The sequence below is a fragment of the Hyperolius riggenbachi genome, chromosome 8 (assembly GCF_040937935.1).
Source record: "Hyperolius riggenbachi isolate aHypRig1 chromosome 8, aHypRig1.pri, whole genome shotgun sequence".
Taxonomy (NCBI): domain Eukaryota; kingdom Metazoa; phylum Chordata; class Amphibia; order Anura; family Hyperoliidae; genus Hyperolius; species Hyperolius riggenbachi.
In genome coordinates, this window is record NC_090653.1 from 247,426,387 (window position 1) to 247,442,849 (window position 16,463).

Consider the following 16,463-nt stretch of genomic DNA (forward strand, 5'->3'; position numbering starts at 1 on the left):
ATTACATCGAGTTGGTAAAATTGGTCCGTGATTGGCCAATCATAATTGACAGTGTGTAAGGCTTAGTCCCCACTTGTGCGGATGCAGAACAGAAACGCATCCATTCTGCATCCACTTTGCGCAAATAAACCGTTCTGTGTCCTCTACGTCGGCCAGTACGCACAAGTGTGTTCCCTGCCTGAAGCTTTTTCACAATGCTCCACTATGGAACAACTGATCAGTTAAAATGCATCCGTTTTTCACCGTTCAGTGTGCATAGGAACTTATGCTTTCCACTTCCAGGTGGTGCAGTGATTGGGGCGGCAGTGCCGTGGACTGGTAGTTGGAAAGTCTGCAATCAAACAGGAGATCTGCTGCAATGAGGGACATTGATAGGGGACAAAAGTAAAACAATATATACAGTCCTATTGTTTAAAGGGGCACTTTGGCAAAACATTTTCCTTTTAGTCCCTTTAACATAAATATTTGTAGGTGGAGCAGTGTTAATGACATGTATTGTGGCTGATCAAAAGCATTTTTTACACTGCCACTATCCATTCTTAGCTTTAGAGTCACATCGGAAAGATCTACCTTACTGACGCGACTCAGGCTAATCCATTGTGCAGTAGGAGGCATCTGCTTCTACTGCTTGAGCTGCCGTTACTGTCCACCCCTATGGCTAGCTCAGCTAGGATTATTCCATCTTCTAACTGCACTATTGTGCAGCTACTGAGGTCACTTCATCCGCCGTAAAGTGCAGGACGCAGCCGCCGTACAGCGCAGACCCAAGCGCTATAGCTTTGATGCCGCCGCTGCCTTCAAAAACAATAGGTGTCCATTTCATTGCCAGCTTCACTACAGGGGTCCTTGACGGGCAGCATCTAAACATAAATCCGTACGGCTGCGTCCCCTGAAGCTGGCAATGAAACAGACACCTATTGTTGTCACCAACTTTCTGAAAAGTATTTGAAGAATAAAAGAGAACTTTGGTTCAAAAAAAAAACCAGTTTTTGTGTATATATATGTGGAATTTTGAACACACTGCAGCTAGTTTACTATTAGTACAGGTACAGAGTAACCGCTTATACTGTACATACTGGGGGTAGCAGATATCAACACACACTGCAGCTTTTTACTATCAGTACAGGCACAGAGTAAGGGCCCTTTTCCACTAGAGCAATTGCGATTGCTGAATTGCAAAATCGCAAATCACTAGTGATTTTTAAATCGCTAGGGTTGTTACTTTATTATAGAAATCACGAGAAGTATTTTCCACTACAGTGATTCGATTTGGAAATCGCTAATCGCAATCGCTTGCTGGAGCGATTTTTTTTTACAATGATAATGCAATACAAATGAAAATCGCAATCGCATAACAGAATTAATGAAAAATCGCAATAACAGCTTATACAGTACATACCCGACTGTACGTGCCCGACTCATTCAGGAATGCATCAACACCACGATCTCTGCAAAGCATCCCCCACCCTCACAATCTAGCCTGTTAGCAACACGTGCTAAGCCCCCTGCACAGTAAATTAGTAGCCAGCTTTTGTTACTCACAGTGAGTGGCAGTGAATGGCTGCAGCCTGCAGGGACAAAGTTCGATCTCCGGAAGCGGACAATCTGTGTGTCAGGAAGGCTCCTCTGCATCTGACTCTGATCTGTCCCTAAGTGCATGCTCTCAATGCGCGGCCTCTAGGCGCTGTCAGCAGGATGGACCACATGGCCAGTGTTACTGCACTGTGATTGGAAAGCAGTAAAAGACTGCAGCGCAAATAGTGGTACACTCACTGTCGGGGCGGAGAGCAGAGCATGTGTAGACGCTGATACAGTGCGGGAAACAGGTACAGCACAGCCGCTCCATGACGTTGACAGCTGAGCACAAATCCGGCCTTACAAGTGCCCCGCATCACTGTCCAGAGGTTCGTGGCACAGTGGGCGGGATCCGTAGCACGTGCTTCGGATCTTTAGCCCTAGCGACACGCCTGCGCGTCAGTAAGGTAAATCTTTCGACGTGACTCTAAAGCTAAGAATGGATAGTGGCAGTGTAAAAAATGCTTTTGATCAGCCACAATACATGTCATTAACACTGCTCCACCTACAAATATTTATGTTAAAGGGACTAAAAATAAAGAAATTAGCCATAGTGCCCCTTTAATGAACAAGCTCAATAAAGACTACCAGCAGCCTTCCACTCAGCTTGCTGCTTATGGAGAAGTGTGCGGAGCACCTGGGGCGTGACTACAGGGGAGCAACCCCTGGGACCGCGGGGAGGCCCAGAGCTGTAAGGGGGTCCCAGCTAGTACAAACCTTCCCTCCCTTATATACAGAGGACCATCCAAAGACCCCTTCGGGGTATGCGGAAGTGCACGGGAGCGCATTGTAAAAATACGCTTCTGCGTGACTTCACACCGCCCCGCGTCGCCATGGACTAAAAGGACTTCCAGGCCAACACAGTATGAAGCAGAAGACACGCGGTAATGTAGTTTTGGGGATGTGGTGAAAACGTCACTTCCGTTAGCCGTATGGCAGAAGTATGGAAGTCTCCATAGACTTTCATTGCCCGGGGGTGGGGTGCGGTAAGAATACTGCATCACCCCAGTGTGAAAGGGCTCTCTAGATTATGTTATGTGGTATAACAACAGAGGCGCCAAGTAGAGTAAAATTAGTTAAAATTGTTAAAAAGGGGGAAGTGGGTGGACTCACCTCCCTTCTGAAAAAATGGCCAGACAACGGGCAGGTTACTTCAAGTTTAAAGTAACATTTATTATGAGCTCCAAAAGTGCCCTTTTGGAGCTCATAATAAATGTTACTTTAAACTTGAAGTAACCTGCCCGTTGTCTGGCCATTTTTTCAGAAGGGAGGTGAGTCCACCCACTTCCCCCTTTTTAACAATTTTAACTAATTTTACTCTACTTGGCGCCTCTGTTGTTATACCACATAACTGTTTAGTCCACCCTTGGTGGAGGGGTGTATCCCCATTTTCTTCTATCTACAGAGAGTGACTTCTTAACCCTGAGCGGGGTCAGGTTACAATTCTCCCCGCCTGCTTATCCAGTGGTTGCCTTGGAGGCGACCCGTCCTTGTGAGTATAACCATTGTGTGTGTTTGCATCAGACATCACCTCATTAACATACTACACCATATTGGGCTCTCGGTTCTCCCCCTTTCTTTCAAGCTCTAGATTATGTTGTTCACACTTGTTTTATGACCCTTGCAAGATGGGGCCCCAAGCGGTGAGGCTCCCTGGGGGTAGGCAAGGGAAGGGGTGTAAACATTGGGGAGGCCCTATGACTTGGAGTTACGCCTTGCCGGGCACTTATGAAAGGCCTGCATTTTTAGACATGCTCAAAATTGCATAACTTAAATTTTGCTTGCACTTTACAAATTACTGGTTAATATTAGATAAGGCCTCATTCACACTAGGGGCATTTTCGCTATTTTTTTTAAGCGCTGGCGATTTGCAAAATCGCCCTGGAAGCACTTGTGCAATGATTCCCTATGAGAGTGTTCACATCTGAGCGGTTAGTTTCCGATCCGCTCAGCAAAGCGCTGCCTGCACTATTTGTAGGCCGATTTTGCTACAATGGAAATTATAGGAAAAATGCAAAACGCTCACAAAATCACTTTGTGCGGCGATTGAGTTCGCGCTTTGATGAATAAATACACTGGCCTCAATTCACTAAGCTTTATCAAACACTTTATAGAACGTTTGATAATTTTACCTCATGGATAAAATCTAGTTTTGAATTCACTAAGGTGTTATATATTTATCAAATGTTTTATCGATAAAAGGTTCAATAAATCGATAACACCTTAGTCAATTCAAAATTAGATTTCACCCATGAGGTAAATTATCAAACGTTCGATAAAGTGTTTGATAAAGTTTGCTGAATAGAGTCCATTGTATGTATTCATTTCCGGGTCAAAGAGTTCACTTCCTGATTTGTGTCAGGAAGGGGAAAAAACAAATCGCTCTCCAAAAACGCCTTGAAAGCGCTTTACACAAAATCGAAGTGCACAGGTAAGCAGCAGGAGGGTTAAAAAAAAAAAAAACAGTGCAAAAAATCAAAAATCGCTGGCGTCAACGATTTCAATTTTAGATGTGAACAAAGCCTAAATGTGTGTCAGTTTTTTGTTCATTTATTTCCCCTTTTGTTTCTTATAGACTCAGTTAATCACTGTGGAGGAGAAACTGTCTTTGGCTCACAATGAAGTTCAGCAGCTGAATAGTTCTCTACGGCAATATGAGGGTCTCGTAGATACTTATAAAGATCAGGTTTGTCTTCATATAGTTCTAATTTCTGTTCAGCCTGGTGTGATGGTATGTAGATATTTCCCATGAATGTTAGACACCTCTTCTTGTGGAACTATATACAATAAATCTGGATAATGTGCTTTTGTGACTAGAACTGTTCACTGCAGATGAATGCACATTATATTATTAAAGAAAACCTGAACTGAAAATTAAAAGTCAAAATAAACATACACAAGTTATACTTACCTCCTGTGTAGTCTACTCCTCAATCTATTTTCCTCTCCTGCGTCCTGTTTGTCCACTGTGATCAATGGAATTCTCCGTCCTCCATTTTGAGAATGGCTATTACCCCATAACAGCTTCCTGGTCAGCACACAGTTAAACTGTAACATCGCCCACTTGAGCCATAGGGAAACATGGACACATCAGTTCTCCTCTCAGCTGTAACTGACAGCAACTGATATATAACTGGCAGCAACTGATATATTTCAGTTCTGACAAAATGTTGTCAGAACTGGAAGGGATCACTGTAAGAAGAAAATGGCGAGCTTCTGAGAGGAACTGATGGCAAGGTAACTATGTAATGTTCATTTGAAGTTACCTCATGTGTTTATTTTAAATAATTTTACTCAGTACAGGTTCTCTTTAACTAAACTAGAAAAAAAAACACCACAGTAAACATGTGTACAGCGCTGCAGTCTAGCGCAGCTCTGTACAGAGGAAAGCCCTGTCACTGAACTGTCCCCTGGAGTGGCTCGCAATGTAATCCCCCTCATAGGCTGATGCCTATGAGAGGGTTGTAGTGTAATGTAAGGATCACAATAAGGGCCATTTTAGGGGGGAGGGAGGGAAATTTTAAAGTGAACCAGAGATGAAAAAATATACATATCCGGGGCTTCCTCCAGCCTTATTCGCCTGGATCTCTCCCACGCCTCCGCTGCCCGCAGCTTCGGTACCGGGTCCCCTCACTGCTGTCAGTCTGAGCCAGTCTAGCGTAAGAGAAGTGCGCTGTTTGCGTATCTCTCCAGTATCCACTGGAGACATACGTAGAGGGCGCACTTCTCCTGCGTAGGCTGGCTCCGATGACGTCCGTGACGGCATATGGGGCTGGAGGACGCCTGAGGTATGTATAAATCTTTTTTTATTTCAGTCATCTCTGGTTCCCTTTTTAAAGAAGGATTTTTTTCTTTAAAAAAATCGATTAAGTTTTTAGGACCGCTGGATAAATAATGCTAATTATTAATGTATACTATGAAGATATGTTTCCCTGTACATAGGCCGATTGACCTCTCCTGGTCTCTGTCCCTTCCCTACTCTTTCTCTCCACATGACGTCATCTCCCCTTAGTCTTGGCACCCTAAAGAAAAAGACACAGAAACAACAAGAGCCCAGATAGTGTGGTTTGTTAGTAGTAAAATGGAATGTAGCAATAAGAGGACTAGGCGTATAAGACGACTCCCAACTTTTCCAGTTAAAATATTCATTTTGGGATATACTCGCCCTGTACGACTACCCCTCTTGACTCTTGGACATTTGTATACTGTACTGGTGCTATACTGTATAAATGGGTACAGATACTGGTGCTGTACTGTATGTGGTACCCAGTATACAACAACCAGCTACCAATCGCTGCAAGCGATGTACCTTACCGGAGATTGGCTGGTTGTTGTATGCAAGGCCTGCTTGGATTGGTTAGCTATCCCTGTCTCCAAGACTGTCAGAGCGGTAGAGCAAACACTCCTCTCTCACCCGTCTGGCCCCCCCTTGTAGACCATTTCCTCCTTCTCTGCTTCTCAGATCTCGCACATAGGCACCTGCGCTGCTTCACTGCAATCCTCAGGAGTGAGATCTGAGAGGCAGAAAAGGAGGTACGGTAAAATGATACAAGGATGGGACAGACGTGTGAAAGAGGGGTGTTTTTCTGGGCACAGCACCACTCTATCTTTTTATTTTTTTTTTTCATACCCCGGGTGTCCCGGGGCGCCTCCAGCTTACTGCACCCCCTCACCTTGTCATTGGGACTGTGTTGTTACTTCTTTCCAGGAATCCTGGTGAATGGATTTTCTTCTACCATACTTGTACAGCACCGTCCTTGCTGCTTTCATACACTTGCCGCATATGGTGGGGATGCGGCTCGGAAGTTTCAGTACCTGCCCTATAAGACGACACCCGGCCAATAAGACGACCCACGACTTTTGGGGTTTCAGCAGGGGCAACCAACTACTTGAAGCAGGTGGAGACTATGAATGCGACGCCACTCGGGGTGTCCGCAACAGACTACATAAGTTTTATTATTACAATGGTGTCCACTAAGTGAAACCAGAGGGCCTCCCCAACCTCTTAGCAGTGGGGAGTATGTGCACACAATAGGGGTAAAGAGGCACCCAGTGTGGGATAAAACTGAGCTACAACCAGTACAAACATAACCGGTGAGGTGGTTTACTTCAATGACGACAGTCACATAAGACAACAAGGTTTACTTAGCACAGGCAACGCATTTCACATAAATCACAACTGGGCTTGGACCATTGGAACGTGTTGCCTGTGCTAAATAAACCTTGTTGTCTTATGTTACTGTTGTCATTGAGGTAAGCCACCTCACCCTTTACAGAGGCACTTGGCCCAGCTACAGACCTGCACTGTACCTGCTCCTACCTATTGCCTGATGAAGCGGGTCATACCTGTGAAACGCGTTGCATTTTCCCCTGGAGTATGTAAATAAATTTGTTCTGCTAAACTTTGTTGGCATTTCTTATGTCTGTTTGGAGTCCACCACTGCCTCCACAAGTTATAAACTTTTTAGACATTTTTATTCTTCTGGCGCCTCTGTATCCCTGTAACATTGTTTTAAGTCCACCCTTGGTGGAGGGGTGTCATCCCTTTTTTCTTGATCTACGGAGGGAGACTTCTTAGTCCTGAGTGGACTCAGGTATAATCTCCCCATCTGCTATTACAGTGGTTGCCTATAAAGGTAACCCGGCTTTGTGAGTATATGTGTATTTACTCTACCAACTTCATCCCATATCACCAGTACATACTACACTATACTTGGCTCTTGGTCACTGACGTAACAATAGGGGATGCGACCCCTGCCGCTGCGGACGGGCCGGGGCCCACTCAGGGACTTTTGTGGGGCAGGAGGGGTCGCAGCATAAGAGGAGAGCGTAGTCGCAGATCGGTGGAGAGGGGGGACATTCCCCCCCCCCTCTCCTCTCAGCGCTTTCCCTCCTGCAATCATTGGTGGCAGCGGCGGCAGGCTGAACACATACCTCCTTAGCGCTGGAGGTCTTTTGATCTCTAAGAGCTTCATGCTACTTCCTGTTTACGCATTAAGTTACATGAAGCACTTAGTGTTCGGAGACCTCCGGCGAGAAGGAGGTATGTGTACATCCTGCCGCCGCTGCCACCAATGATTGCAGGACAGAAAGCGCTGAGAAGAGAGCCCGAGGTGAGGGTGGGGGATGTCCTCCCTCCCCACCAATCTGCGGCCACCCTCTCCACTTATGCTGCGACCTCTCCTGCCCCACAAAAGTCCCTGAGCGGGCCCTAGGGAGGTGGGGGGGCCCGGATTTTTTTATTTTTTTTTTGCAGGGGGCCCAGGGATTTCTAGGTACGCCCCTGCTCTTGGTGTCCCTATCTTTATTCACCCTTTATGTTTTCACTGGTTTTAACTCAGTTTTATCCAAACCTGGGTACCTTTTTACCCCTATTGTATTCCATTGTATCGGTGAGTGCTGGATCATCTCAGCCAGGTGCATTGTTGTTTTCTTTAGCACATCTGCCAAAAAAAACATTGTGCTCCACATGGTTGTCTTTCCTCCCTCCTCCATGCTGTCAGAACGCACTGCTAGGCTACACTGCATGTGTACACACCTAAAGGCCAATTAGGCGTGAAGCCATTTAACTTACGAGTATGTTTTTGGGATGTGGGAGAAAGTCTGAGTACTTGGAGGAAACTCCTACAGCCAAAGGGAGAACATGTAAATTCTGAGCAGATAGTATGCAGGTTGATAATTAAACTCTAGTGCTGCTATGGGAGAGGTGGGTAGTGGGTGTCAGGACACCTTCTGAAAAAGGACACCGGGAACAAAAACGGGGAGCCCAATGGTGCAGTACGTCAATACAATCGGGTAATTATAGTAAGTGAAGATCTACTCACAAAGGTAGGTTGCAGAGGGGCAACCGACCGCAGGAAGCAGGTGGAGACAATAAACCCGACTCCACTCGGGGAGGTCACCGAGGACCTGGATGCGGTCGCACTCCTTGGGTAAAAAAAGGGGGACAGGTGTCCACCGTGGTGTACACCACGCGTGGTCTGTCTCCACCCCTCAAACGGGACACGTATGGGGGTACAAGATGCACTAGACAATTGTAAAGAGGCGCCCTAATCGTGGATAAAAGCATCTAAAAACAGTTTAAAATTGACAAAAACGTGAGGTAGCTTACCTCAATGACGACAAATCTTTGTAATAAACAAAAGATTTATTATAGCACAGGCAACGCGTTTCGCGGGTCCAAGCCCGCTTCCTCAGGCCTATACAAGTGCCAAGCTAAATGGAATATTTAGCCAAGGGGCTCCCTCGTCATTGAGGTAAGCTACCTCACGTTTTTGTCAATTTTAAACGGTTTTTAGATGCTTTTATCCACGATTAGGGCGCCTCTTTACTATTGTCTAGTGCTAATGGAGAGAGCTAGCAACATACAATCGCTGTTTCGTTAATAGTTTTAGCAATTCTTACTACAATCTGATATGATCCAGGCAGGCCAGTGGCAAGTTTATGCTACCTTAGGGCCGGTTCATACTTGCTTCAAAAACGTTTCCGTGGCTCCGTTTTTTTTTTTTGTTGTTTGTTTTTCCCCGGACCAAAACCCGGAGCCACGGATATCAATGTTAGAAATAGCGGCCGGCTTCACACACTTCAAAAACGGATCCGGGGGATCCGTTTTGAAAAACTGAACGGAGAGTCCAGACTTGTCAGGACTTTACGGACCCCGGATACACGGAAGGGTAGTGAAAGGCTACACAAAAACGGATCTCCCTCTACACAGGCTATTTTGCATACAGCAAATGGAGGGAAATCCGGATTGCCTACTGCCTGCTCCTCCCCTCCACGCCCCCCCATAGGTGTCCCCAGGTAGCCGGAGGGGGTAGCAGCCAGGAAGGGGGCAGCAGGCACAGCAGCGTGGAGGAGGGTCGCCCCCCCCCCCCCCCCCCCCCTTCCCTCACCTGGGTCCACCCTTCCCCGCTCCCCCTCCAGCTATGTCCGCTATAGCAAAAGTAATAATGAGCTAGCGGGAAATTATTACGTTCCTTCCTCTGCTCGCTTTGTAATTTCCTACAATGCCGCCCACTAGAGGGGCGGCATTGCAAGAAGTCATGTGGCGAGCAGAGGAAGGAAGGTAATGCTTCCTCGCTCGTTCGCTCACCCGTTATTACTTTTGCCATCATATTTTTGCTATAGTGGACATAGCTGGAAAGGGGCGGGGGGACCCAGGTGAGGGGGGGGGGGGCGACCCACCGCTGTGCCTGCTGCCCCCCCCCCTTTCCTGGCTGCTACCCCCTCCAGCATGATGTAAATGGACTGGAAACGTGCTGCAAAAGGGCAGCACTGACCCATTTTTGATCCATTTACGCTCCGGATTACAAAACCGGAGCCCGGAAAAGTGGATTGCGTTTTGCAACCGCACATAGTGTGGGCTAAGTCTTATAAAAGATACTTTTTAATAAACTCCATACAAGGTTTTCTGGTCCCCTAAAGCTGGCCATATACCATACCTGTGATTATACAATCTTGCCACACATAGAGTAATAGCCAACAGATTCAGATTACTTTGAACAGAAAGGGCTTGTTTCACTAAACTGTGATAACTCCAATATCGCAACTTATTAAAGATATCTCATCAAAGTTAACGCGCCTTATCAGAGTAGCATAGCAAACTTATGTCTGCTAATTGGCAGTGGCGCTCGTCCAGCCCTGAGCCCCTGCGGGTTCTCGCTATGCTTCTCTGATAAGGCGTGTTAACTTTGATAAAGTGTGATATCTTTGATAAGGTGTGATATTTGAGCTATCACAGTTTAGTGAATCAAGCTCAAAGTTTGCCCATACACTGAGACATGAGCAGTGATCAAATCTGCAGAATATTGTTGCCCCAACATGCTGCACATTTGTAATTTCCATTGATTTCTAGCAGAAATTGACCAGGACTTATTGTTTTTTCTGGTCGATCATAGGCGGGGGGATCCATGCGGGTTGGCCTAGAGACAGTGATCATCTACCTGCTAAGGCGACTTTTCCCGGGAATTAGGGCAGCAAAGCAATGACCCTCGCTTTTCCAGGGTCACTCTTGCCTCTCCAGCTGGCACGCTCCATCCTGTGCACTGCCGTAATCTCCCGGGGCCTGTAGTGACCCCGTGAGCTGCCAGTGTACAGGAGTGCGTACATAAGCCGGGTCACTACAAGCATCGGAAGATGACGGTACCACAGTGAGTGTCAGCGCTTCACTGCGCTAAAACTCTACAGGGGAACACCTGGGGGAGTGGCGGTAATTGATTTTTAATAGATTTTATGTTGAAAGTTATGTGCAGTGATTCAATAATACAGTAACATTTGTGAAGCGCTTTTCTCCCATTGGACTCAAAGAGCATAGATATACCTCAGTACATAGTTGCAGGCTGGTTTGTGTTACAGAGGAAATACGGTAGTCAGATGTTCGTAAATGCCAGACTAAATAGGTGGCTTTGCAGTTTGGACTTAAATGGTTCCAGGGGTGGAGATATCCTGATTGGGTGTAGCATGGAGTTCCTAAGTGTTGGAGCAGCATGACAAAGGCTCTGGCTCCAGAGGTTTTGAGATGGACTGTGGGGGCTGCCAAGCTGTTAGATCCCTTTCTGATCAGTTGTTGATCACAGAGGAATCTATCTTTTGGGCTGGATGGAAGAAAGACTGCCAGTGTATGGCAGGCTTAAGTTTGCTTTCATACTACATGGAAATGGTTTGATTTAACAAGATGGCATAATCACAGTTGATCCTAAAGAGAACCCGAGGTGGGTTTGAAGAATGTTATCTGCATACAGAGGCTGGATCTGCCAATACAGCCCAGCCTCTGTTGCTATCCCAAACCCCCCTAAGGTCCCCCTGCACTCTGCAATCCCTCATGAATCACAGCCACGCTGCTGACAAACAGCTTGTCAGAGCTGACTGTGTTTATCTCTATAGTGTCAGTCTGCTGCTCTCCCCGCCTCCTGCAGAACTCCAGTCCCCGCCTGCATCCCTTCCCTCCATGCTGATTGGAGGGAAGGGACTGGGGCAGGGACCGGAGCTATGCAGGAGGTGGGGGAGCAGCTGAGACTGACACTACAGATGTAAACACAGCCTCACAGCACGGCTGTGATTTATGAGGGATTGCAGAGTGCAGGGGGACCTTAGTGGGGTTTGGGATAGCAACAGAGGCTGGGCTGTATTGGCAGATCCAGCCTCTGTATGCAGATAACATTCTTTAAACACACCTCGGGTTCTCTTTAAAGAGCTGAAAATAAATTACAGAACGTAAAGGTGGCCAATAATGATACAATTAACCGAACGATCTGTTACATACGATTCTTCGTATGAGCGATTGAAAATTATCGTTTGGGACCACTAATGGAAAAAAAATCTCCAATCCGATCAGATTAATGAAATTGATCCGATTTTTGGTTTCGATCCCGATTGGTTTGGAGATTTTTGGCTCATTAGTGGTCTCAAGCAATCATATCCGATTCTTCAGACGAAGAATCATTTATAATCGATTGTTCAGCAAATTGTATCGTTTGTGGCCAAATAGAATGATCTGCCTGTGGGCCTGATTTATTAAATCTTCATTCTGTATTCTAACTGTTTATCTTCCACAGATGAAAAAGACTCGTCTAGAGGCCGATCAGATGAGCCTCCAACTGGAAAAATCCGACATGGAGAACAATAAGCTAAAGGATGAAATGAACTTTGAGCTAGAAAAGGTGTGTACACGGGTAGCAGCTTATAGCACTGTCTGGTGATGGCATGATGGCTGATCTTGGGGCCAGTGCACACCAAAAACTGCTAGCGGATCTGCAAATGCTAGTGGATTGTGAAGCGGTTTTCAGAGAGAATCTAGGTATTTTTCTAAACATGCTTAGCGTTTTTCGGTGCCTTTTTGTGTAGTGTGTTTTGTATATGTTGTTACAGTACAGCTGTAACTGAACAGCTACTGTAACAAAAACGCTTGAAAGAGCGGTTTTCCACTTTTCTACACTTAACATTGAGGTAGAACCGCCTCAGAAATCAGCAAAAATGCTGCAGGAGCCGAGTTTGCATTTAGGAAAAAAAGGAATCACTCTGGTGTGATCCATCCCATTGAAATACATTAGCCAAGCAGTTTTCAACCTGCAAGCATTTTTTAAAACGTTTAGAACTGCTCTTGGTGTGCACCAGCCCTTGGTCTTGGTCTTTTATCTACCATGAATTCCTATAATTCTGTAATGGTGTGATTTGCCTTCTTAAAGAGACTCTGAAGCGAGAATAAATCTCGCTTCAGAGCTCATAGTTAGCTGGGGGAATGTGTGCCCCTGCTAAAACGCCGCTATCCCGCGGCTGAACGGGGGTCCCTTCACCCCCAACCCCCCCCCCCCCCCCCCCCCTGCAAAATCAACGACCAACTTGGTCGTAAATTTTGCTCTTCCTGGAGGCAGGGCTAATGGCTGCAGCCCTGCCTCTCAGCGCGTCTATCAGACGCGCATCGCCGCCTCTCCCCCGCCCCTCTCAGTGAAGGAAGACTGAGAGGGGCGGGGGAGAGGCGGAGGTACGCGTCTGATAGACGCGCGGGAGGCAGGGCTGCGGTGGTTAGCCCTGCCCGCGGGATAGCGGCGTTTTAGCAGGGGCACACATGCCCCTGCTATCTATGAGGTCTAAAGCGAGATTTATTTTCGCTTCAGACTCTCTTTAAAACAGAAGGTACGTGCGATAATTCAGTCTTTAACCACTTGAGGGCTGCAGTGTTAAACCCCCCCCCCCCCCCTCTAGAGACCAGGCTAATTATTGCTAAATTGGTTAGTAGCAGCACATCACAGCACACGAGTGATTTCCCCCCCCCCCTTTTCCCCCCACCAACAGAGCTCTCTGTTGGTGGGGTCTGATCGCTCCACAGTTATTTTTTATAATATTTATTTTATTTATTTATTTATTTATTTTTTTTAATTTGTCCTCCCCTGTTCCCTCCCGCCCGCCAATCAGGGTGATCAGCTGTCATAGGCTTCAGCCTATGACAGCCGATCATTCCCCAGCCTCAGGAGGGGACAGCCGTGATCACGGCTGTCCCCAGTACAGCGCTGCTGCCGATCAGAGCGCTGTACATGTAAATAGACAACGTGATCTCCGTCTAACAGTCTTCCGAGCTGAAGAGGGGGCGTAGCTCCGCCCCCGAGCATGAGATGCCCGCTCCTGCAAAATGCAGCCCCAGGACTTGACGCCAATTGGCATTAGGCGGTCCTGGGGCTGCCGCCGCGGTCACGCTCATTGTCGTGAAGCAGTCCTAAAGTAGTTAAGTGAACACCTGTAGTTACCCACAATGCACCGCAACTGAATATACAAATTATCTCTTTATGCCCTTGTAGCCAGGCTAGCATCCAGAACCGCTGGTGTATAGCAAGCTTATAGCTTTAAATTTTACAGTTGATGAGGCTCTGTAAAATGTAAAACTATAGGCGTGCTTTACACCAGTGGTTTTAGATACAAGCCTGGCTACAAAGATACCTGTGGCTACATGCAAAAAGCTGATCTGCAATTATAGGAAGCGTTTGATTGCTGTAATAGTCAATAAACGCTTTTCTATTGATTATTGAGAAGGGTATGAATCATTATGGACTGGACACTTTTTGCTCAAACAAAAGCTGAGAATTTTTTCCCCCACAATAATGCCTCTTGTATATCGTCTTATTATTTTTTGGGAGACACCTTTGTCGTTTCACGTCAAGAAATTACTTGCTGGTTGAATAAAAGTAACTTTAAGTCAAAATTTGCCAGGGGTATGAATAGTTATGGGCAGCACTTCTCTCCCCATCCCCCACCTCCATTCCCCATCTCAATATTCATCTAAGAGGAGGGGAGAATAAACATACGTGTCTCCTTTTTCCTCATTTAAGATCTTAATCAGCTTCTCCACCTAGTCTAATCCATCATCTCTTACCCTTCCTCCCCTCTTCCTCATTCCATTCCTTCCTCCGTCTTCCATCTCAAAAAGGCTGTACCAGGTCTCTTCTACACTTCTAATATTGTTCCTATAAGGTGGGCCATCTTACACCTCAGACATCCATTCTAGCTTGACCGATTTCATGTGTATATACTTCCAGTCTTTAGTCGTGTAAAAAGGGGGGGGGGGAGAGCCCTGGGACCTCTAGGCCCACACCTTATGAGGAACCCTGTTGGAGGACTCACATACACGAGAACTCAATGGTTCACTGTATGTCTTCCTACTCTCAAACAAAACATCATACATACCAAATACCATTCATCCAATCACACTCAATCCAGACAGACCACATCAGCCTAGACAAAACAAAAAAAAAAGACTTACCTAATGGGGGATTCTACCTACCCCTTCCCCTCACACGCAAGGTGTGTGTGTGTGTGTGGGGGGGGGGGTCTTCCCACAACTCCTATCCTAAATGTCCCCATTATGCCCTATTCCCTCTTCCCGGAACAATTCCTTATTTTTCTGTCTCCGTAAATTTAATCCATTTCTCCCAGATCTCTCCTCCCTGTACATCTCTTCCATGGAATTGTTTAGTTGTTACATTCTGTGTACATAGATCTCCCCAAGACACTCCACCATGGGGTGGAGGGGGTACATAGACTTCCAGTGTCTCCCTACTAATATTTTTGCTCCATCAATCAGATGGCGGATCAAATACCTTTTGTACCTTCCAATGCTCCAGCTATTAAAGTGCAAGAGATAGGAACCTGGGTCATCTGGTCGTTCAATATCTGTCAATTTCTTCACCACTTCTTTAACTTCCTCCCAGAATGGCCTGATGTCCCAGCTGTCCCATAATATATGCTTTAGCGTGCCCAGCTCCCTCCAACACCTCCGGCATCTCTTATCTGCTCCCTGAAAGATCTTTCCCGGTTTTTCTGGCGTATAGTACCATCTAGTTAACATTTTAAAGCTGGATTCCTTTATTCTAGTTGAGATAGAAGACTTCTGTGCCCATAGCAGAATTTTCCCCCACTGACAATCCGTAAACTCCATTTGCAACTCTCTGACAATTATTTCTAATTGCTAGTTTATGATCTTCCTGGCAGTTCAGTAGACCTTACATTTGGGATAAGCTTCTCTTCTGTCTTCCTTCCCCTCCGCATAGGTCCTCGAACTGCGTGTTTCTCCTTGACAGCACCGCCCTCGTACCCTGTGTACTTAAAGGAACTCCGAGCAGTGCAGAAACTATGGAAAGATGCATATCATTTTAAAGCTCTTTCTCCTCTTTCCAATGATATATAAACCGCCGCCCTACGCCTTTTAGTTTTCGCTATTTTCGCGATCAAAATTGCCACGGCCGCGATTTCGATCGCAAAAATAGAGAAAACTAAAAGGCGTAGGGTGACGATTTAGGTGTCGCCAGAAAGAGGAGAAAGAGAGCTTTAAAATGATATCCACTTTTTCCTAAAGTCAGCAGCTCCATTCTGCTGAAAAAGTCGCCCTGTGTAATACAATGGAACTATGGAAATATGGCTATCATTTTAAAGCTCTTTTTCTCCTCTTTCTAAATCGTCGCCCTACGCCTTTTAGTTTTCCCTATTTTCACGATCGAAATCGGCGCAGGGTGGTGGTTTATATATCATTGGAAAGAGGAGAAAGAGAGCTTTAAAATGATATGCATCTTTCCATAGTTTCTGCACTGCTCGGAGTCCCTTTTAAAAATGATCTAAACTGGGTTTGACTCAAAAAATCCAGGCCGTCCCTCTGCAGGGTCCGCTCCAATTCTGCAAATGTTTTCCAATTCCCTCCCTCTATCAACATACTGTATGTACCTGAATTCCCCCTTGCCCCCTCCATTGATGGTAAGCATTTTTTCGCATCCCCAGAATAAATTCTGGTTTATCTAGTAGCAGTAAAAGTGGGGAGGGACGCACTGTGAGAACAGCTTGCTGGTACTATCTATACATTTATATTTAAGGTATGTCTTAAGAGATCACTCGCCAGATCAGTGGGTTTT

At 46.1% G+C, this 16,463-nt stretch overlaps 1 protein-coding gene across 1 annotated transcript in view; it reads left to right on the forward strand.

Moving 5' to 3' along the window:
* The window catches only part of ODF2 (outer dense fiber of sperm tails 2), a 107,619-nt gene that overhangs the window by 49,480 nt on the left and 41,676 nt on the right, over positions 1 to 16,463 (forward strand). Inside the window, exons 14-15 of the mRNA XM_068248531.1 lie at positions 4,151 to 4,261; positions 12,129 to 12,233. Coding sequence (XP_068104632.1) covers positions 4,151 to 4,261; positions 12,129 to 12,233 — 216 coding nt within the window. The remainder of the gene's footprint in view (positions 1 to 4,150; positions 4,262 to 12,128; positions 12,234 to 16,463) is intronic.